The 21,484-nt window shown below is 43.1% G+C and overlaps 1 protein-coding gene across 3 annotated transcripts in view; it reads left to right on the top strand.

Annotated features, from left to right (window-relative positions):
* RAB30 (RAB30, member RAS oncogene family) overlaps positions 1 to 21,484 on the top strand; it is an 80,711-nt gene that overhangs the window by 54,682 nt on the left and 4,545 nt on the right. For all 3 annotated transcript variants that reach the window (XM_029956595.1, XM_029956593.1, XM_029956594.1), the window contains exons 2-4: positions 7,108 to 7,208; positions 10,514 to 10,597; positions 18,196 to 18,379. In XM_029956595.1, the coding sequence (XP_029812455.1) occupies positions 7,116 to 7,208; positions 10,514 to 10,597; positions 18,196 to 18,379 (361 nt within the window). In that variant the 5' untranslated portion in view covers positions 7,108 to 7,115. The remainder of the gene's footprint in view (positions 1 to 7,107; positions 7,209 to 10,513; positions 10,598 to 18,195; positions 18,380 to 21,484) is intronic.

Genomic DNA, 21,484 nt, shown 5'->3' with positions numbered 1-21,484 from the left:
AAAATCTTAATATGCTACGTGGCTAGGATATAGAGGCCACCTTGCAAGTCACCAGTGTGTGACTTAGGGTGACACTTCATTACTTACACCATCAGTTTTCTCCCTTGTATAACAAATGCTAAGAACCAGCTCATGAGATTGTTGGCAGGTGTAGATTAGATCATGTCGGTGCAAGCGTTTTGCAAACTGTAAAGAGCCGTGTCAGAACGCTGGAGATTTTGGCCAGTGCATGAGGAGCAGCCTTGGCACAGGTGGGTGTTTGACATCTCTGGCCAAGGAGAATGATTAACTTGCAATAACATGAAATTAGCAGCTTATGTAAAGCAAGTGAGCTTGCAGCAGTTGATTATAGTAATGTTTAGTAATTGCCTTCTAGTAATTAAGCGCTAATGAGCTTCCTGAGACGGAACCTTGTTAGAGTGAAAGATCAAATGCTTGCAATTCAGTGTCTGCTTGAATGTGGCACCAGAATATGCTGATGTGAGTGTCTTGTTGAAGCGTGGTCCTTGTCTTGAAGGACAGTAGGGGCAGTAGATGTGTAGAGCACGGCCGCCTGCACCGGGCGGGTACACATGTGGAGAGGTACTTAGAGGAAGGCCCACAGTGCTCTGAGATTGTCCAGAAGGGAGACACTCACCCGCAGAGCCCTGTGTGCCAGTCTGAACCTGGTCCCTGGAGTGAGACTCAGAGTCTAAAATACCCAAGCTCAGTAATACCTTCTTCAAATGTTACTTGTTGCCCTATTTTATTCCTCTGTTTGTTGTTTTGGGTTCATCAGGCTTATCTTGTTTCTCACGACTGGCCAATCTCCCTCCACAGCTTCTGGGTAGGCGTGATACTGTGTTTGAGGCTTCTGTTTCTACTAGATCTGACTAGAGTTTTCTCCAGGTAGTATTGCTCTGTAAATTTGAATTTCAGATAAACAGCTAATAATGTTTTAGTGTAAGTATGTCCCATGCAATATTTGGAACAAACATATTAAAACTTATTTGTTGCTATCTGAAATGGAAATTTATCTAGGCCTTCCCTTCCCTTCCCTTCCCTTCCCCTTCTCCCTCTCTCCCCCCTCCCTCTTCCCCTTCGCCTTCCCTTTTCCTTTCTTTATTTTGTTTTCTTTCATGTAGCAACCCTACCTGGGTGGCAGCCCTGATTTCAGGTGCTATAAAATAACATTTACTACACTGATATTTCATGGAGCCCTAGTAGCATGGGATTTTTTTGTTGTTGTTGTTAAAAGGTGTTACATGAGAAAACTCTCAGCTAAAATCACATATGGTAAATCCTGGGCCATGATGGGAATTTTTAGAACCTTTTAAATAATTTTTTAAAAGTTTATTTGTGCGAGAAAAAGCGGGGAGGGGGGAAGGGCAGAGAGAGAGAATCCCAGGCAGACTTCATGTTGTCAGTGCAGAGCCCGATGTGGGGCTTGAACTCACAAACCATGAGATAGTGACCTGAGCTGAACCGGGAATTGGACACTTAACTGACTGGGCCACCCAGGCACCTCTAGAATTTTTAAATCTTCAAGATTGAGTGATAGTATTTAGTAGTTCTCAAAGCTTTGTCACTGTGAAGCTATCCTCCTGCCACCCGTTTCTGGAGTATTTAGGGGCATGGGAGCAAATGTTGAATGACTGCTGATGGTCTTTGGTAGTCGGTTCTGTTTGTACACCAGGAGTTCTGATTTGGGGCTTGGGGAAAATACCACTCTATAGAAAAGAAAAAATTCTGCATAATGTTATAATTGTTTTCGTTTTTAAAATCTATACATTTAAAATCTATACATGTACAGGTCAGTATATATAAACAAAAAAACTAGAAGGAGGTACACCAAAGTGTTAACTGTAATTATCCCCAGGCAAAGGTATGGTTAGGGAAAGGGACTCTAAGTGATTTTTTTCTTCCTTTTTGTTTGTCTGTATTTTCTGCAATCAGTATGTATAACGCTGTCATATAGGACTCTTGTCAAACATGACATGTGACTTATACTTTTTTGAGTATCACTTTCCATTCATTATCTTATTTGCCTCTCAAGCAGCTCAATGACAGTGGATTCTGTTATCCCTATTTTATGGGTGAGGAGACTTTACACAGCAATTCAGCAGACCAGGTCTCTTGGTGTCATTACCCATGCTGCCTCCCTGGCATGAGAGAATGGCAGCACATGCTGTTCTGAAAAGGCCTCTTTACCCAACCTCCTCAGGTCAAGGTTGAGACCTTGAAAGGGTAAAGGACTTGAATGAGACACATGGAGTTTGAACAAGGACAAGTCTCCCAAAATATCATTTTCTGGAGCAGGGCTGGGTGAGGGGATTAGCCCGCTGTCTACCAGAAACCTTGACTTAATCTCTTATATTGAGCCCAGATGGGTGAGGGGAGAAATGTACTGATGTGCAACAAGGAATACAGTGGTTTTTTTTTTTAAAGGTCACTTTGATAAATGGCTTATGTTGCCAAAATCACAATGCTTTAGAATGTTTTCTTTTCCTTTTCATAGTACACCTCATTTACTGTATCTTTTTTAAATGCATTTTTTTCTTTTCCCCATCTATTTTTCCTGACTCTTATTCACATATCCATTTATTTAGAGCTACCGTGGTGATTATGATGTTTGGGGTTCTGTGGGTTCATGTGAGTAGTGTTCCTGTTTGTTGCCCTGTGCCCACTACTTAGTTACGTGGATGAATGAATTGTGGGAGTGGTATTGGGAGAGTTAGGGTCCAGCTCCTCAAAGAGACCTGGTGTCAGAGGATGCTGTGAGGCGTCGTACTTGTGTGATCTGGAATCAGAGTGTGGCCCTACCAGTGTGGGTGTGCTGCTTCGAGAGGAGGGAGATTCTGGAATATTGCAGCTCACAGGTGTTGAGGGGTTCCATCCAACTGAGCCTCCAGCCCTTAGGACAGGCCCAGCAGTGCTCTCTGTCACAGGGCAGGGGACAGCAGCATCCTACCTCAGGGGGAGCCAGGCTTCGGAGTCCAATGGATCTGGGTGTGAATCCTGATCCTAAGGCTAGCTGTGTGACTTCAGAGTAACCTCTCTGTGCTTCCGGTTCCACTTCTGTGAGCTGGGGATGACGATAACACCTCCTAGGATTGTTGTGGGGTTAAATGAGCACGTACATGCGGAAGAGTACCTGGCACATTATAACCATCAAAGGAGTGTCAGCGATTATTATCCTTAACAGTGATAGAATATAAAATCCCAAGAATAGGGACACCTGGGTGGCACAGTCAGTTAAGCATGGGACTTTGGCTTCAGTCATGATCTCATGGTTCATGAGTTTGAGCCCCACACTGGGCTCCGAGAGGACAGTGCAGAGCCTGCTTGGGATTCTCTCTTCCCCTCTCTCTCTGCCCTTCCCCCAGCTCTCTCCTCTCTCTCTCTCTCTCAAACTAAATTTTAAAAAACTAAAATTCCTAGAATAGTGCTTGGTCAATAGCATGTCTTTTGACATGTTTGCTCCCCAGACAAGGTTTGACTTTTGTGGTCCATTTAGGGCTGCATGTCACTAACTGATTCTGAATGGGTTTCCCCTCCTGGGAAGCTCTCTTATCCCATGGTGATTGGCAGTGCCCGAGCTGTTACCTTATGTACCAGTCAGAGGGCTTCCTCAGAGCATAGTTTTCAGAGAATCCTGTGAGCGTTTCAGGCAGCACAGTGACCACAGCAGTAACCCGTAGGGTACAGTCCAGCCTTAGCCACAGACAGCCTGTGTTTTAAAAGAGACCAAACACTTTCCCCCAGAGCTTCATTTAAAAACAACAACAGCATTAACAGAGCATTAAAGTAATTTCTTATAGAAAGGAGAAGGGCCTTCATTTATCGTCTGTGGTTCTCTCCAGGTGGTAGCCACATGTGATTTGACTGTGAGCATTGACTCTGACCAAGTAATTTTCCCCTTCTTTCCCTGAAGGCACAGAATTCGGACACTGTAAACCTCTTAGGAGCCTTGTTTCTCAGGCCTTTAAATTTGGACGTTCTCTGAATTGTCTACCTTATATCTTTGGCTTCTGCCAAAGATGGAGGAGTAAATGTGAGGCAAACAGTCCAACCACAGAAGGACACTGTCCAGTCCTGTGCTCCCTGCTCACTGGCTTACGAAGACTATGAGTTGTGGTCCGTGTGGGACCGAGAGAGCCCCCCGTCTTCGTGCTATACTTGTCCCTATCTCTGAGTTTTGTTCTCTTCTCACTATTAAAGCGTTCTTGAATTTTAATGAATATACTGCATTCCCCGAGTTTTTATCTGGAGTCTGTCCTTGATTCTTAATTAAACAACTAAAGTGTGGTGGCAAGAGTTTTGGATGTGAAGCCAGAGGGGAAGAGAAAAGGGAAATCATATTTTATTGAGTGCTTGCCCCTTATCATTCAATTCATCAGACCTTCCTTAAGCTCTTTCCACAAGCCAGGCATTGGGAAAGGTACTACGCGGGTACCCCATGGGGGGTTGGACCCAGGCTACCTGGGTTTGAATTTCAGCTCCACCAGTTAAGTGGGACCTTAACAGCTTCTTGTTTAACTTTTCTTGTGCCTCAGTATCTCCGTCTGTCAAGTTAGGGTGCTAATAGTGTCCACCTGTTAGGAGTGCTTTGAGGTTAAGTGAGTTAATCATTTAGAATGAGATGATGATGATGGTGGTTGTGGCGGTGGCAAGGATGACGGTGACTCTGATGGGGAGGGGTTGGGATTGGGACTCAACCAGATAGACACGTCATTGCTCTCATGCTGCTTGAAGTCATGTGTGCGCACGAGTGTGTATAGGGTGGAGGTGCTGAGGGATGGACTTGGAGCATAAGACAGATATAAATAAAACAGTACAGTGAAGCTTGGTGAGCATGACTGTAGGACAGGGAAGGGTATCATGCAAGTGTGCAGCAGGGGTCAGCCTCCTAACAGGTCAGAGAAGCGTACTAGAGAGTGATTTTTTAGTGAAATTGAAAGGAGAAATAAAAGTTAGCTGGTCTGGGGGTGGTGAGGGGAGGTTATGTTCTATGTTCTAGGCAGAAGGAACAGTATATGTGAAAGTCTGAAGGGGAAAACAGCCCCATGTGTTTAAGGAACTGAAGAAATCCAGTGAGCCTAGAGCACGGAGTGTGAGCAAGCGGAGTGGTGAGAAGTCAGCTGGCAGTGAAGGCAGAAGCCAGACCATGGAAAACAGCTGTCATATTGAGGAGTCTGGGTGACTAAGAACCAGATACTGTCCTTAGGGGTTTCTATGAATTTATTCAAGCATTACAATTCTGTTATATAGGTGTTAATCAGCCCCATTTTGTTAATGGGGAAGTTGAGGCTCCAAAAATTATTCCCTTATCCAGAGGCATAGATTAGAAGATAGTAGACCCAGGATTTGAACCTAGTTCTCTCTGGCTCCAAAGCTAAAGTTCTTTTGATAACAACCTATGCCTTATAAACTTCAACTCTGGCTATTAGCTTTGTGACTTCAGGCTACCCTCAGTTTATTCACCTGTTAAATAGGTAACATTAATACAAGCCATCCTCAGAGACTTGTAAAGACAAATGGAAATATACCTGAAGTGCCAAGTACAGAGCCTGGCAGATTAGTGAATTCAACAATGGGGGACCCCTGACAGAGAACTTTTTCCTGCACAGGCCCAGCGAACTGAGTGAGAACCCCGTCAGCTGCCATATGCATGTTGGCCTGGTTGTCAGTCATCTTTCCAAGGATGAATTAAAACCCACATAGAAATCAACTCTGCACACAAAGACTCTCCTCCCCTTAGCTACGTGACAGGTCTCACTGGAGGGGGAGCTTCAGCTCTGCTGAGAGGTGTGATCCTGAGGCGTTCTCCAGCTCCCCCAAGCACCCTTCCTCTCATGGGCACAGTGGGTGTCCTTTTCCTCTTCCAGAGCCCATCGGGCTTGCTCTGCCTGTGCCTTATGGAATGAACTCCACTGCTGTTTGAAATATATTTGACTTTGTGGTTGTTGTTTGACTTTCCTTACGGTAGTCTCCAGGACAGAGGCTGTCTCATCTCTGGGTTTCCTACCATGATTCGCCCAGTACTATAGTAGGAACTCAATAGAAAAAAGTGGTTTTCACTAGCATTGAACTTTGTGGATACCAAGGCTCTTCTGGACAGTTTAAAAAAATCTTTACAACTGTTGTCTGAAGTAGACAGAGCATGTAGTATTCTTTTCAGCACAATTGGAGAAACTAAGGCCTACACTCAAGCAATAGGCCTACTAATTAATGTTTTAATTCTACTGCATAGATATTTACTAAATATAACTGTCCTATGCATGGGCTAGGAAAATAGAGCCAAAAGGTATAATCCCTTCCCTCAAGGATGAAGCAGACACTTGGTTTTAGGACAGAGGGATGATCAAAGTGTTTGACTTTATTTGGGGGAGAGCAGAAAATTCAGAGAGAAAGAGATGCTTGCATCGGGCTTACCAGGACTGACTCGGTGGCACAGAAAGGAGGAACAGTGTCCCCAGCAGAGGGAGTGACACATGCCACAGCCCATAGGAATGAGGAGACAGGTACTTTGGAAAGTGCTGTGTTGTCAGCCTGGTGGGCAGAAGGCTGTGTGACGGTGGCAGGGGGAAGATGGCCTAACTCCCACGGTTAAGATTCCAAGACATCCAGGGACTGAGAGGTTTCTTCCTAGTTCCTGCCCTTCATTCAGTGTTCCGGTCCCTTGGCGTTCTTCCCAGAGGCACACACTGCATGTGCATAAAACACCGAGAAGCTTTGGATGGGCTCTCCTTTGTCCCTGCTTGCTTGCATCCCCAGCTCGTCTGCAGGTGGGTCTGTAGTCTCCTTTCCCTGCTGAAAGAAAACATCCCACCACACGAGGGACCCGCGACCTGACGACTTGGAAGAATAAAGGTTACCGGGTGAAAGGCCGTTGGTGTCATTTCTGATCTGTGGCCTGAGGTAACTGGGAAGGAATAAAGTTCATCTATGACCAAACACCTGTGTTCCTGTCTTGCTGGCGAGATCACCGTTAAACTGACGAGTATTAAATTGCTCTTCACAGGAGTCAGATCCGGGGTTCCCGAGGAGACGAGGCTGGCGCAGCTTGAGCTCTGTGGGCAAGTCTGACCAGGCCCCGTCTCACTCTTGCCTGTGTTTGCCTTGCAGCTGTGTAAATGAGTATGGAAGATTATGATTTCCTGTTTAAAATTGTTTTAATTGGCAATGCTGGTGTGGGGAAGACGTGCCTAGTCCGACGATTCACTCAGGTAAGAGAACTTGGAAGTCTAGAATTGGGTTCCTCTGCCCAGCCTATGGGGTCAGGGGAGCCCAAGTGGATGGGTGAGTGGTCCCAACGCCGGCCTCCTGGCTGCCAGTTCTTACCGTGGCCTTTGAGCATCAGCTTTCTAGTCTAGGCCAGAGTTTTGGAAACCATCTCAAGGGAGCATGGTTGTGTGGGTCACCACCAATCAGTCTTCCCTCAGCTCTTGTTGCTTCCTTTGTGAAAAGGGCAAGTGGTTTTGCTTTTGGTATGCTCTCCAAAACAGATTATTAGATTAAAAATAGATTATCAGTTAACAATCTAAAGGTGTTAACCAAGTAAATCTGGACCTCAGACTAAACCTAAATATTAATTTAAATTTTTTTTCCTTGTTATTTATTTGTTTATTTGGAGAGGATGTACACATGAGCAGGGGAGGGTCAGAGAGGAGAGACAGAATCCCAACCAGGCTCCACACCGTCAGCGCAGAGCCTGATGCAGGCCTTGAACTTACAAAGTGTGAGATCATGACCTGAACTGAGATCAAGAGTTGGATGCTTAACTGACTGCGCTACCCAGGCACCCCTAAGTATTAATTTTTAAAAACCTCAAATACAAATTACGCCAATCAATCCCTGCCTATGCCTTCTCCCATCCTCCTAGGCAACTGAATGAGTCATTTTGGTTTAGAACCAAATATGCTGATGTTTTAAGTCTATTAAATGGGAATGAAATGAGAACAGTGAAGGACTATTTGAACAAAATTAAATGTTCCCTCTGGGTTGAGTCCTTATCGTATGATCTAAGTACAAGTTCCTATCGGGGCTGCTGCCGTTTTGAGAATTACTGCCAGAGATTATATGCTCGGTTTTGCACAGAAATGAGGGAGAAATCATTCTGAAGTTGACCTTCTTTTGTGTTTTCTTTGAAAAAATATGAATGGCATCCTTTTCAGGATTATGATGCAGGCATCTTGCATTTTCATAAAATGCTAGTTGGGAAAGCTGAGACCAGCAGTGCTAAGGCCTAGGACAGCTGAGTGCCCTGGAAACAGCGCCGGCTTGAGTGTGGAGACTCAGGTCCCCGTCCCAGCTCTGCCCTGGCCCATCCTGTGGGCCTGGATAAGCTACCTCCCCTGCTGGGCCTCCCTGCTACACGTAAGGGGCCTGGTGATTTCCAAGGCCACTTCCCCCTCTGACAGTCTGTGGTTCTCTGCAGGACTAGACAGGCAGATTAGGTAACACAAACAGCTTTAGGGCAAAATCACCTTTGGAAATGCCAGGGTTTTTCCCATGGCAAATGAACACGGGATAGGACTCATGCCTTTTACTCAGCCTGGGCCCCAGGAAACCAAAAGTAAGAAGCTTCCAGGCATCTGGGCTTCGTCACCTGCCCGCTATGGTGTTATGCTGGAAACTCTGACTGGTTTTACTTCCATTTAACGGTAATCTTTTCTGCTTTTGGCAGGAGAACGAGACTGCAGAGATGTAGAGGAGTTTTTAGTGCCTTTATCAAAAGTTCCCCTGACCTTGTTTTATTACTGAGAGATCCCTTAGGGATTATCAGCCTGCTCCTCTCATTACACAGATGAAAAACTCAGGTCTACAGGGACAAAATGACTTCTTAGCATCATATGTCATGTTAGTGGCAAAGCCAGGATTAGAACCCAGGTCTCTCGCTTCTCAGCCTGATTGCTTTTATTTTCTGTGTCCTAAGCTCTGAGACCATAGGAATATGGCTTTTCTCTACAAAAAGCATAAACTTTGCGTTAAAGGTAAAAGGCTTCCATTTCTAAACGCTGATTTTTACCAATAAGCACAGCCATCCCTTACTTTTCTCTCTACTTCTTATACCACCCACCACCCAGCCCCTTAACTCTTCCCAAAAGTAACATGCCCTAGGCAGGATTATGTTTGGTTTTGTTATTTGGTAGGCAGTTACAACGAATTGGATTCAGCTGTTTTTGAGACATGAGGAATTGGGGAACAAAATGATGGGAGAGACACTGGGAAGGATTCATTTTATTTGTTTTGGCAGTTATTAAACTGCAAACTAGCTGGAGTGGTAAACTCAAAGCTTGGCAGCCTTGTGTGAGCCAAACCAAAATAAAAGAAAATGGATTCAATATTTGTAAGTAAAGTTATGAATGTTTATGTTTACATCTTTTGCAGACAAGCAATGGAATATTTTCTGTGGGTTTGAAGCGCAATCTTTTAAGTTCAAACTTTAATTAAAGAACTCTCTTGTTAGGGAATAGACTTAATTAAAGATGTCCCCATCTTAGCTGCCAGAGCTAATAAAGTCCATTTTACTTTAATCTCTGTCAATTCTGGAATAGCAGTGAAGAGGGAATAGGAACTAAGCACAGAGCTCTTCCTTAACAGAATGCCTTCCTGCCTCCAGGTCCCTCCCTGAGCCTGCAGGAAATATTACATACCAGTAATGCATATTGTACATGTAACTTTGCTAAAATGGTATTTTACCTTCCAGTTTGAGGTACAGCTTTTCTTTCTTTTTTTGCTTGGTTTTCTTTTGAAATGCTTCCCTCAGCCTCAAAACTCGTTTGCCTGAGGCCACACAGAGTTCCTCCAGTCTCCTGGCTTAGTGATCTTCCTACCACACTTTCTCCCTGAGTTTCATTTTCTGCAATTATCCTCCAAGTGTGATGCGCCCTGATCTCATGGAAGTCTGTATGTGTGGCACATGGCACTAGGGAAATAGTTATCACCCTCAGGGCAGAGGGAAATCCAAAAGCTTCACTCTCTTGCTCACGTAACTTGCAGTGAGTTCTTGTTTGCTTTTTCATGTGGCTTGTCCACCACTATGCCTGTCCATGCCCTAGGCCAATAATCTTAGACCAAAATCAGTTTTAATCTTCCTGGACTTTACGCCTTTGGGAGCACCTGTCCATTTTGCTCCTCTTCTAACAATCCTGCTCTCATGCCTATGGCTTCATGCTCCTCGATCTCATCCTTGTGTCTGATTTTTGTTTCAGTCTTTGAAATCAGGGCCCCCGCCACTTTCTCATTTTCTCTCTTTATCCCTCTGTCTTCCTCCCCTTATTTTGTCCCCCTTTCAGTTTCTTTGTTCTTTTAGCATTCCTCTCCACCTTCTCCCTGCTTCTCCCTCACCTCATACATACATACAAAATCAAATTAAACAAGGCTCCCTTGACACTAACCAGAGTTCTACTTTCTTCCAGTTAACTCAGCCAAAGGAAGGGGCTAGTGATGGATAGGGATGGGGGAGAGGAGAGAACATTTCATTTAGTTGAAAGATTTGCTTAATTATTTTCCTTTATTTCCTCTTTAGGGTCTTTTCCCTCCAGGGCAAGGAGCCACGATTGGAGTTGATTTTATGATTAAGACAGTGGAGATTAATGGTGAGAAAGTAAAGGTAAGATGCTAAGCGTTCAATAAGGCTTTCATTGTGCTATGTGAGAGGAAGTAGTGTTTTCATAACATTTATTAAACCTTCTAATCAAATCCCGCATTGAAAATAAGATACTTGACCATGGTAACTTGTTTCTAAACAGAGTTCTTCTATTCCCTTTGTAGATGTTGTGTTTACTCTTAAGAACAGTAGCCCCGGGGTGCCTGAGTAGCTCAGTCGGTTAAGCCTCCAACTTGGGCTCAGGTCCCATCTCACATTCGTGGGTTCGAGCCCCGCTTCAGGCTCTGTGCTGCCAGCTAGCTCGGAGCTTGGAGCCTGCTTCCGGTTCTGTGTCTCCTTCTCTCTCTGCCCCTCCCCCTTTCATGCTCTGTCTCTCTCTGTATCAAAAATAAATAAAACATTAAAAAAAAATTTAAAAAAAAGAACAGTAGCCCCATGAAAGAGCCTGCTGATTCCCACTTTGGTTATGGGTCATTCGGTCATATGGATCACTCATTGGAATTATTGTGTCTCCCACCATACCGCTAGTTGTAACAAGGGAGATATTCTAAATGAGGGGTCTAGGAAGGACCCATGATCTCCTTCTCCTCCTCTGTAGCCCCTGGACAATTGGGTACCTGTAAGAACCATGGTATGTCTGGTAACAGGAGAAGGGAGGTAGTATTTATTGACGTAATATGTCAATCATATTAGTGACCTAATATTCATATTTTACTTAGTTCTTACTGTAACCCCTGTGAGGCAAATGGTAAATTACCTTCCTTTTATAGGTTTCAGAGAGATTGAACAACTTATCCATGGCTACACAGGAAGGAAGGGAGGTAGGTGGGATCTGAACTAATTTTGCGGGCTAGTGACCCACTGCCTCCCTGGGGTCTCCTCTGCCATGAGAGAAGAGGAGGGTGAAAGCACAGCGGGACTGTCACCTTGAAGCAAGGAGAGAAGGAAGGTGATGGGAAGAAATGTAGAATAAGACTGAATTACATGGGAAAAGGGTAGAGAGGCTGATCCTTGGCTCTGTGCTCTACCTGCCCCTCAGAGTCAGTGAAATTTACACTGTCAGGTCTTTCAGAGCTGAGTCCCGTGGGGAGAAGCAGTGGCTCATAAGTGGCCCAATGAAAACTGCAGCATTAGAGTTCCAGCTAGGTCTCAACCTAAGCATCCCAAGTTTGAATCCATGTGTTTTGGGTCCTTCTTCCATATGTACTTGCACTCCTTCCTTCAAATGCCTCAGGAAGGGCACAGAAGCTCCAGGGTCTTCTTGCAGCATTTCAAAGATCCACACTGAAGTGTTTAGGGTGAGGCTTCTGAGCTGGGGACGGAAGCTATCCCCGGGTCTCTTCCAGCCCTGACTCAGCGTGGTTCCTTCTGCAGAGACATCCACATCAAATACAATAGTGAAAGGAGCGCTGGGGCGCTGGAAAACAGAGCAGGGTGTGAAATCCATGTAAATGCCAACCAGGAAGCTCAGAAAAGTAGTACACAGGGGTGGGGGGAAGGAGCTCGGGTGTGGGAATAGGAAGGAGACAGGAGTGTGCGTCCAGGGAGCGTTGGCTGGAAGAGCCGACTGTAACTGCTGTTCCAACTGAGTGGAGGTGACGGCCACCCCTGAGAGCTGAGTAAAGGCAACTAGTGTTTCAGGCATTTTACTTCCACAGGTGTCGGTTTCCTATTCATATATGTGTGAGTTTATTCCTTTGACTTGAAGTGTTAGTGCTTACTATGTGCCACGCCCTGGGAATGAAGAGGGGTGAATAGAAAATCATTCCCACTGTTAAAGAACTTAGGCTTATTTTTTTTCTGAATCCCCAGGTTTGGTATTACATTTATTCCATTTTCTGCAAACCGTAAGCTCATTGTTAAGTGCTTATTATACTCAGCTAAAATATTTTTATAACATCTAACTCTACCATGAGACCACAGGCTCCCCCAAAACAAGGTTTGTGTCTTACTCATCTCTGTATCCACAGCATAGTTTTATCCTGTCACCTCTTTAGGCCCCTAGACCTTCATTGTTAAACAGTAAGAGTTGGTTAATCTCCCAAATGCAGTCCTAATTAATTATACCATATATGTAGAATCAGGATCTAAAATGATGCTCTGAGAGGGGTGCCTGGTGGCTCTGTTGGTTGAGCATTCAACTCTTGATTTCGGCTCAGGTCATGATCTCACAGTCGTGAGACTGAGCCCTGCATTGGGCTCTGTGCTAAGTGTGGAGCCTGCTTAAGATTCTCTCTCTCCCCCTCCCCTGTCCTTCCCCTGCTGGCACATGCGTGCATACTCTCTCTCAAAACAAAAATAAAAATAATAAAATGACCTTCATTGGAGCACCTGGGTGGCTCAGTCAGTTAAGCGGCTGACTTTAGCTCAAGTCATGATCTCACAGTTTGTGGGTTCAAGCTGAACGTCAGGCTCTGTGCTGATAGCTCAGAGCCTAGATCCTGCTTTGGATTCTGTGTCTCCCTCTCTCTCTGACCCTACCCCACTCATGCTATGTATGTCTTTCTCTCTGAAAAATAAATAAACATTTAAACAAACTTCTTAAAAATAAAAATAAAATGACCTTCTTCAACCACATTAATCCAAGGACCTTATTAACACGTGGATACATGAGGAGTAACTTCTTCAGTCTTTCAGTAGAAGAAAGAAGAGTTGCCAAGGGCCCCTAGGGAAAGTGTTGCTGTCTTACTGTTATCCTTGTTCTTTCATGTTTACGGAATACCTCTTTTTGGTGATGTTTAAGTGTCGTTTTGCAGGAAGTGTGCAGGCTTTCTTAGAACCCTGTAAGTCAGTGGAAAAGAGAACTGATGGTTTGTGCAGGATCACCTGCCTGGTGAGTGCCAGGGCAGCACCACAACCTAGGCCTCTCCCCTGACTTCCCATTGCCCCACCTCAGCCTCCCCTATTAAGGCTCATTCCTTCTAGGGTGGATTCCAAGATTGAAGGCAGGAAATCAAAGGTATTAGAAAAATTCTTATGGCTATTAAGCCTTGGTCCAAATCAGTAAGAGCAAAGATGAGGCCCCTTCCTTAAAGTGGTCCCCAGCTCCGTGGCTCAGCTCGTTGAGCGTCCGACTTTGGCTCAGGTCATAATCTCACAGTTAATGACTTTGAGCCCTACATCGGGCTTGCTGCTTTCAGTGCAGAGCCCTCTTTGGATCCTCTCTGCCCCTTCCCTGCTAGTGTGCATATGTGCTCTTTTTCAGAAATAAACACATTCACACAAAATGAATAAAGTGGTTCCTTTTTGAAAATGACCTTGAGTAGAAAATGGGATGAAAACAGATGTAGAATTTCTCTTATCCATTTTTCAGTCTGTCTTAAATAAATGAGTAACAAACAAAACTTTAAGCTCAGACTACAACATTTTAACCATAGGAGATTAATTATAATATAAATAGAAGAGTTGCTAGCGATCTTTGTGATCAGGTATATATTACATAGATAAGGAAGTCCTTTGTTTTGTTTTTTTAATTTTATTTAAGTCCAACTTAGTTAACATATAGTGTAATAGTGATTTCAGGAGTACACTTTAGTGATTCATCACTAACATATAACGCCCAGTGCTCACCCAGCAACTGCGTTAAGGTCCATCACTCATTTAACCCATCTCCCCACCAACATCTCTCCCGCAACCCTCAGTTGTCTGTATCTAAGAGTCTCTTATGGTTTGCCTCTCTTACTCTTTTTATCTTATCTTTCCTTCCCCTCCCCCATGTCCATCTGTTTTTTAAATTCCACATATGAGTGAAATCATATGATATTTGTTTTTCTGACTGACTTATTTTGCATAGCATAATACCTTCTAGTTCAACCCATGTTGTTGCAAATAGAAAGATTTCATTCTTTTTCTTTCAATGTTTATTTTTGAGTGAGAGAGACAGAGTGCAAGTGAGCAAGGTGCAGAGAGAGAGGGAGACAGAGAATCCAAAGTAGACTCCAGGCTCTGAGCTGGTAGGACAGAGCCTGTCATGTGGACTGTGAGATCATGACCTGAGCCCCAGTCAGATGCTTAATCCATTAAGCAACCCAGATGCCCCAAGATTTCATTCTTTTTGATCACCACATCTTCTTTACTCATTCATCAGTTGATGGTCATTTAGACTCTTTCTGTAATTTTGCTACTATCAATAATGGTGCTATAAACATTGGACTGCACGTGCCCCTTCAAGTCAGTATTTTTGTATCCTTTGGATAAATACCTAATAGTGCAATTGTTCATTGTAGGGTAGTTCTATTTTTAATTTTCTTTTTTTTTTAGATGTTTTATTCATTTTTGAGACAAGAGACAGAACATGAGTGGGGAAGGTCAGAGAGAGGAGACACAGAATCTGAAACAGGCTCCAGGCTCTGAGCTACCTGCCAGCACAGAGCCTGACGCGGGGCTTGAACCCATGAACGTGAGATCATGACCTGAGCCGAAGTCGGAGGCTCAACTGACTGAGCCACCCGGGCACCCCATTTAATTTTCTGAGGAACCTCCACACTGTCTTCCAGAATGACTGCACCAGTTTGCATTCCTACCAGCAGTGCAAAAGAGTTACCCTTTCTCTGCATCCTTTCCAACATCTGTTGTTTCTTGAGTTATTATTTTTGATCATTCTGACACATGTGAGGTGGTATCTCATTATGGTTTTGATTTGTATTTTCCTGATAATGAGTGATGTTGAGCATCTTTTCATGTGTCTGTTAGCCATCTGGATATCTTCTTTCAAAAAGTGTCTGTTCATGCCTTTGGTCCATTTCTTCACTGGATTATTTGTTTCTTGGGTGTTGAGTTTGGTAAGTTCTTTATAGATTTTACATACTAACCCTTTATGCATAGATAGGAAAGTCTTGAATGTATGCATATATATTTACTCATTGGACCATCTGTTCCTCCTCCATCCGTCTATCCATCCAGTGGTATAGTAGATGATAAGCACCAAGAATAGGTAAAGCATTTTTGCCCTCTAGCAACTCACTGTCAGCTAGCTGAAATGTTTGATGTGTGAAGCCGTCCTTAATATCCTACTAATCATTTAAGCAACATAATCAGTCCTTTCTTGTGATTCCATAATCCTTTTTTCATCCAGCTAGCCATTATTCAGTTGTGTCTACTGTACACCATGTACCTTGTTAGGAAAGCACTGGAGTATAAAGTTTGATAAGAGACAGCCCTTGCCCTCACAGTACTGAGTCTAGCGAAGAGACACACTAGGAAACCTATGACTGCAATACACTAGAGGTAATGATAGAGAGACAGTAGAGGTAAGTAGTAGTGCAAAGAGGGGAGACGAACAGGGTAGCCCCTTGCTGGAGATGAAGATGGTTAGAAAGCCCATGGTTGCACTGTTGAGAACATATTGACCAGCATGAGACACAAGCTAGGAGGCACTCTCTCCTGCTGGTTCCTCTTTAATAGAACATCTCCTGTTTTATTATGGTTACTTTACTAGGTTTGTCCTTCCTGTAGACTGCATGCTCTTTGAGATCAGGAATTACGTTTTATTCATCCTGGGATCCTCCCTATGTCTAGCATAGTGCTGGGCATATATTATTGACACAGAAATGCTGAAAAGGAGCAAATGAGTTGCAGAGAAAATAGTGAAACCAAATGGAATGAGGAAGGCAGTGGAATATGGAGATCCTTAAGAATCGGCTCGGAGGCTAGAAACAGGCTATCCCCTATGAGAGAGCAGCATATGTCTTGGCAAGGCCATACAATCACTATTCTAGAAAATATTTCAGTGGGTTTTAACTCGCAAAGCTGTTCTCAAGATGTGCCAATCACGGGAACATACTGATGTCTAATGATTGACAGTATTAAATTCAATAACAAGTGTTTCTCAAGGCTCCTTGTGGCATTAGAATAATAGTCCGTTGTTCTAAGACACATCCTGGCGGAGGGGAACCATGTCCCTAGGTTTGAAGCAGACCAGAGAAGTAGCTTTTGCCCCAGCAAAAGCCATAACATCTGTATGGTCGCCTTCAGCACACACAGACTTTCACGTACATCATGAAGAGCAGCTGCGACTTCAATTCAAAGGCGAGCCTTGTGCCGCGGTTTGAGGGCAGGGACAGCCAGTCTCTCATTAGTCTCCTCAGTGGAACTGGTATGAACAGCGGGTGACACCAACTGACTCATCCTCTCTGGATGCAGATGTATATTTAAATTGGTCTCTGGTGGCAAAGGGAGGATGGTAGTGGATGTTTCCTCAGCTGGGAATGAGAATGTCTGGAGTCTGAGCCCCAGCTTTGTGAGTAAGAGGTGGAGGGGAGGCATAAACTCACCTACCTCACTGGGTGGTTGTAAGGATTAAATGATACCCGTGATAGATATTTGAACATTTGGGGCACCTGCGTGGCTCAGACGGTTAAACGTTTGATTCTTGATTTCGGCTCAGGTCATGATCTCATGGTTTGTGAGTTGATGACTTGGAGCCTGCTTGGGATTCTCTTTTCTCTCTCTATCTCTGCCCCTTCCCTGATCATGCTCTATCTCTCTCTCTCAATATAAATAAACATTAAAAAAAACCCTATTATTACAAATAAATGACTTGAGTGTGTCGGGCGCTGTGAGGGAGAATTACAGGTGGGTCGCAGGAGGGAATACGCAGGGGTGGGGGGCAGAGGTGGGCAACCTGGCCTAATCTGAACGTCTCAGAAGGTTTTCTCTGAGGCAATGATGTTCTCTTCATGGGAGTGAGTGCCCTTTGTGCATTTAAAGGGAACATTATTACTATGGTTGATGTCATTTCCCAAGGCCTTGTGCATTGTTCTGGAGAGCAGTTCTCTTGGCAGCCTTCTGCTCTATGCAGAGAAATTCAGGGAAAAATGGTTTGCACTCTCTTTGTTGTTAGAAACTGTGACCTTTCAGTAGGCGTATGTATTACTCACCCCTTTTTCTAAAGAAACTACTGAAACCCAGAGATAACTGACTTGTCCAAGATCTCAGTGCTTAAAAGGGGTGGAGGGAAATTATTTTCTCTGTCTACCATGGCACTGTTTCCGTTTTCATTAACAAAGGTAATATCTTAATGGAGTCATCTGAATTTTGAACTGGGAAAGGTGGTAGAGGTTGGATGCTCTCCTGCTTCAGTTGCTGACGGAAGCGCCATCCATCACAGAATGACGGCTCGCCCGGTATCCTGACGTTTATAATATGTCGTTGTGACCAAGAGCAGGAACTCTGGGACCACAAAGCCCGGTTAAACTGGCTCCGGGATATACTGGCTGTGAGACCCTAAGCAAGTTTTTTAATTTCTCTGTGCCTTAGTTTCTTCATGTGAGAAATGGATATAGTAATAGTACCTACTTCCTCCAGTTGTTACATGTAAAATGCTTAGACCTTGACATGTAATAAATGCTCAGTTTTTTTTTTAAAGGAGAAAAGAAATTCTTAGGTAATAAAACAAAGAGAAGATAAAGAACAAAAAAGCAAAGCAAGCTCCTCTCCCTAACCAGGCATACCCAACACATTAAAAAAAAATGTCCTTTTTTTTTTCTTTTGGGCAGAAAACAACCATGAATTTGAGTGAGGTGTTTTCATTTCTAAACTGAAGCAAGGCCATGCTTTCTTTTCTGCTTCTCTAACCTGATCTTTCTCTTATGTCTTTACAGCTTCAGATCTGGGACACAGCAGGTCAAGAGAGATTTCGGTCCATTACCCAGAGTTACTACCGAAGCGCCAATGCCTTGATCCTCACCTATGACATAACCTGTGAGGAATCCTTCCGTTGCCTTCCCGAGTGGCTGCGGGAGATAGAACAATATGCCAGCAACAAGGTCATCACTGTGCTAGTGGGTAAGTAAGGACTAATGAAGAGAGAAATTGGTTTGTGGCCACTAGAGAATTTATAATTGTATAATACCTGTGCCCTGGTATCTTCCAGTAATATAGTCTACAGCTATATCATTCATGCAGTCAACATTCAGTTTCTCCTGAAGTTGAAGAGAAAATGAAATAGGTCATATCCCAAGGTGATAGTTTAGAAAAGTAAAGTAGAAAATATTGCTGATTGATTTTCCTGTCCATGAAGGCTCTAGGGAAGAAGGTGGAATGCCATGAGAGTTATGTGGGCTGCCAAACATTTTAAAAAATCTAGTTACAAGATCATGGAAACTGCTGGTCTAGAAGTAAAACATGTCTTGGCAAAGAATTCATTATTGAAGCCATTGTTTATTACCTAAAAAAATGGACTTCTTCGGTTAATTTTTTCTCTTCTTTCATTCAGGCCAACTTGAGAAATTCTAATTTCAGGAAAAACCCACAAAAGGAAATTGTGCAGCTTGTTTCATCTTGTAGGAGGATAGAACCGGTTTAGTATGAGGGAAAAGCAGAAAACAACCCCTGCTTTTCTTTGGTGATAAATACACCTATTAAAAAAGGAATGCAGGGGCGCCTGGGTGGCTCAGTAGGTAGGGCGTCCGGCTTCGGCTCAGGTCAGATCTCACAGTTCGTGGGTTCGAGCCCCGCGTCGGGCTCTGTGCTGGCAGCTAGCTCAGAGCCTGGAGCCTGCTTCGGATTCTGTGTCTCCCTCTCTCTCTGACCCTCCCCTGCTCATGCTGTCTCTCTCTGTCTCTCAAAAATAAATTTAAAAAAACATTAAAACATTTTAATTTGAAAAAAAGGAATTGCAGTGACATGGATCAGATGGTTAAAAACTCCTCTTGGGGTGATGAAAACTGTTACTAACATATGGCTGTTAAAATGTCTCCTTTCTAAAAAGGAACATTGCTGTATATTCTAGCAAGACTTGAATTTTGGAAATCAGTGTAGAGAATCTCAGAAACATTCTTAAGAGACATTGTTAACAAATTATGGCTAACAGTAAGCTAAATAAATACTTATGTAAGCATTATAGCTAGCATACATGTGCCAGGAATCCTATCAGGAAATTTATGTGTGATGATTCACTATATAAATATATGAGACACCAAGGCTCAGAGAGGTGAAGCTGTTTGCTTAGGGTCGCACAGCATGTAGGATCAACTGCAAACCCTGTTTTTGTCCAACTGTAATCTGCTTTATAACAAATTGTTGGACTTTTCTTTCAAGCTGCTGGGTTAAGTATCTGACTCTCTATGAGCTAGTGCTCTATGCACATTCCTGAAAACCTTCTTGCACACTGGAGAATGTGTCATGAAGCACTTGAAAGCACTTTCCATTTGACAGAACGCCCTTGAGAACTTGAGTCAAAGCTTTAGTCCTTGGGATTCTAAGGAAATTAAATAGAGATTTGATGGGAGATAATTAGTCCATTCAGCATTAAAGAGACACTAGCTTAAAAAAGCAAACAAATGAAAACCCTTTTTATTCTTGAAAATTTCAAACATAAGCAAAAGTAGAGAAAACAGTATAATGAACCTTCATGGGCACATCTCAGCTTCGACAATTATCAACTCATGGTGAATCTTATTTTATCTCTTCTCCCTCTTTTCTGTCTGCCCTTCCCTTCAGATTATTTTGAAACAAATCTCAGATATTGTATTAATTTATCATTTATTATTTCAATGTATATCTTTAAAATATTTTTTGAGAAAGAGAACCTAACCACAATGCCATTTTCACACCTAAAAAATATTAACAGTTCTTTAAAAGCATCAAAAATTTAGACAATGTTCAGATTTCCTTGATTGACTCCAGCATTAAAAAAATATTTGTCCAAATCAAAGATTTCAATAAGGCTCATATATTCTAATTGATTTTTGTGTCTTTTAATTCTCCTTTTCTATGTCTGGTATACCTCCATTTTTCTGCCTTGGAACTTATTTATTAAAGCATATATTTATTCTCCAGAGTTTGTAAGTCTGAATTTTGCTATTTTACCACTATAGAATCATTTAACATGTTCCTCTATCACCTGTATTTCTTGCAGATCTGTAGATAAATTTAGAGGCCTGGTCAGATTCATTTTTTGTTTGTTTGTTTTTTTCTTAGCAAATATACTTCCTAGTTGATATTTTGAGGTACAGGTCTCATAGGACAGCTAAGAAAAATACTTGATTCTCTCTTTTTTCTCACCTTTTAAAATAATGAGTTGGTTTCCTAGTATCTTCCAAAAGTCACTACTGAAATTTTATATTTTGAGTATGATTATGGGTTTAAATATATGCAGTATATTCTAAATCTTTGCATTTGTAATTATTGAAGGTCCAAATGTTCCAATCATGGACCTACTTCAGATGGTCTCCTGAGTCCTTTTGCCATGACCTCACTTGCCTTCTAGTTTAAGGGTTCCAGGCACAACTTATGCATTTCCTGTCCCAGATCTGGGATTACCATTTTTTCAAGACATTCATTTATTATTAATGGGAAGTTATATTTAGAGGCCATGACCAAAGTGATAGGAATCTCCCGTACTTGTGGGTGATCATTGCTTTTAGGCTTTTCAGTGGACAAAATGTGTGTGTGTGTGTGTGTGTGTGTGTGTGTGTGTGTGTGTGTGTGAGTGATGAATTCTGTAGCACCTACAAGGGGCTGTCTATTAGGCTCCAGTAAGCACTTTTTTTCACAAGACTACCATAAGCCACACTCGGCAGGACATTCACTTAGAAGGATAAAGGACAGGAAATACAGCTTCACAGCAAGACAGCATCAGGCATTCCTCTTCCGTGGAGGTAATCCTCAATACTAGTCCCCATCGCAGTCCAGGACCTCCCGGGACAGCTTAGGTGAGGAAGAAGACCCATGTCAGGCACATACTGGACCTGCCCTGGCCTAGAAGCCGAGCCAATCTCTCTTGTAACAACTCTACTTTCAGAGTCTCTTCAAGTGAGGAATAACCACACTCAGGGAAGCCCAAAGTTATGGCTTTCCACCAGGTGTTTCTAATTCGTATTGTAGAGACCCAGGCCAGATGGAATTTGACCTTATGAAGAAAGGTCACTTTTATCCTATCAGGTATGT

This window comes from Suricata suricatta, chromosome 11 (assembly GCF_006229205.1).
Source record: "Suricata suricatta isolate VVHF042 chromosome 11, meerkat_22Aug2017_6uvM2_HiC, whole genome shotgun sequence".
Taxonomy (NCBI): domain Eukaryota; kingdom Metazoa; phylum Chordata; class Mammalia; order Carnivora; family Herpestidae; genus Suricata; species Suricata suricatta.
Note: the sequence above shows the minus strand (reverse complement) of the source record. Positions and strands in the feature narration are given on the sequence as shown.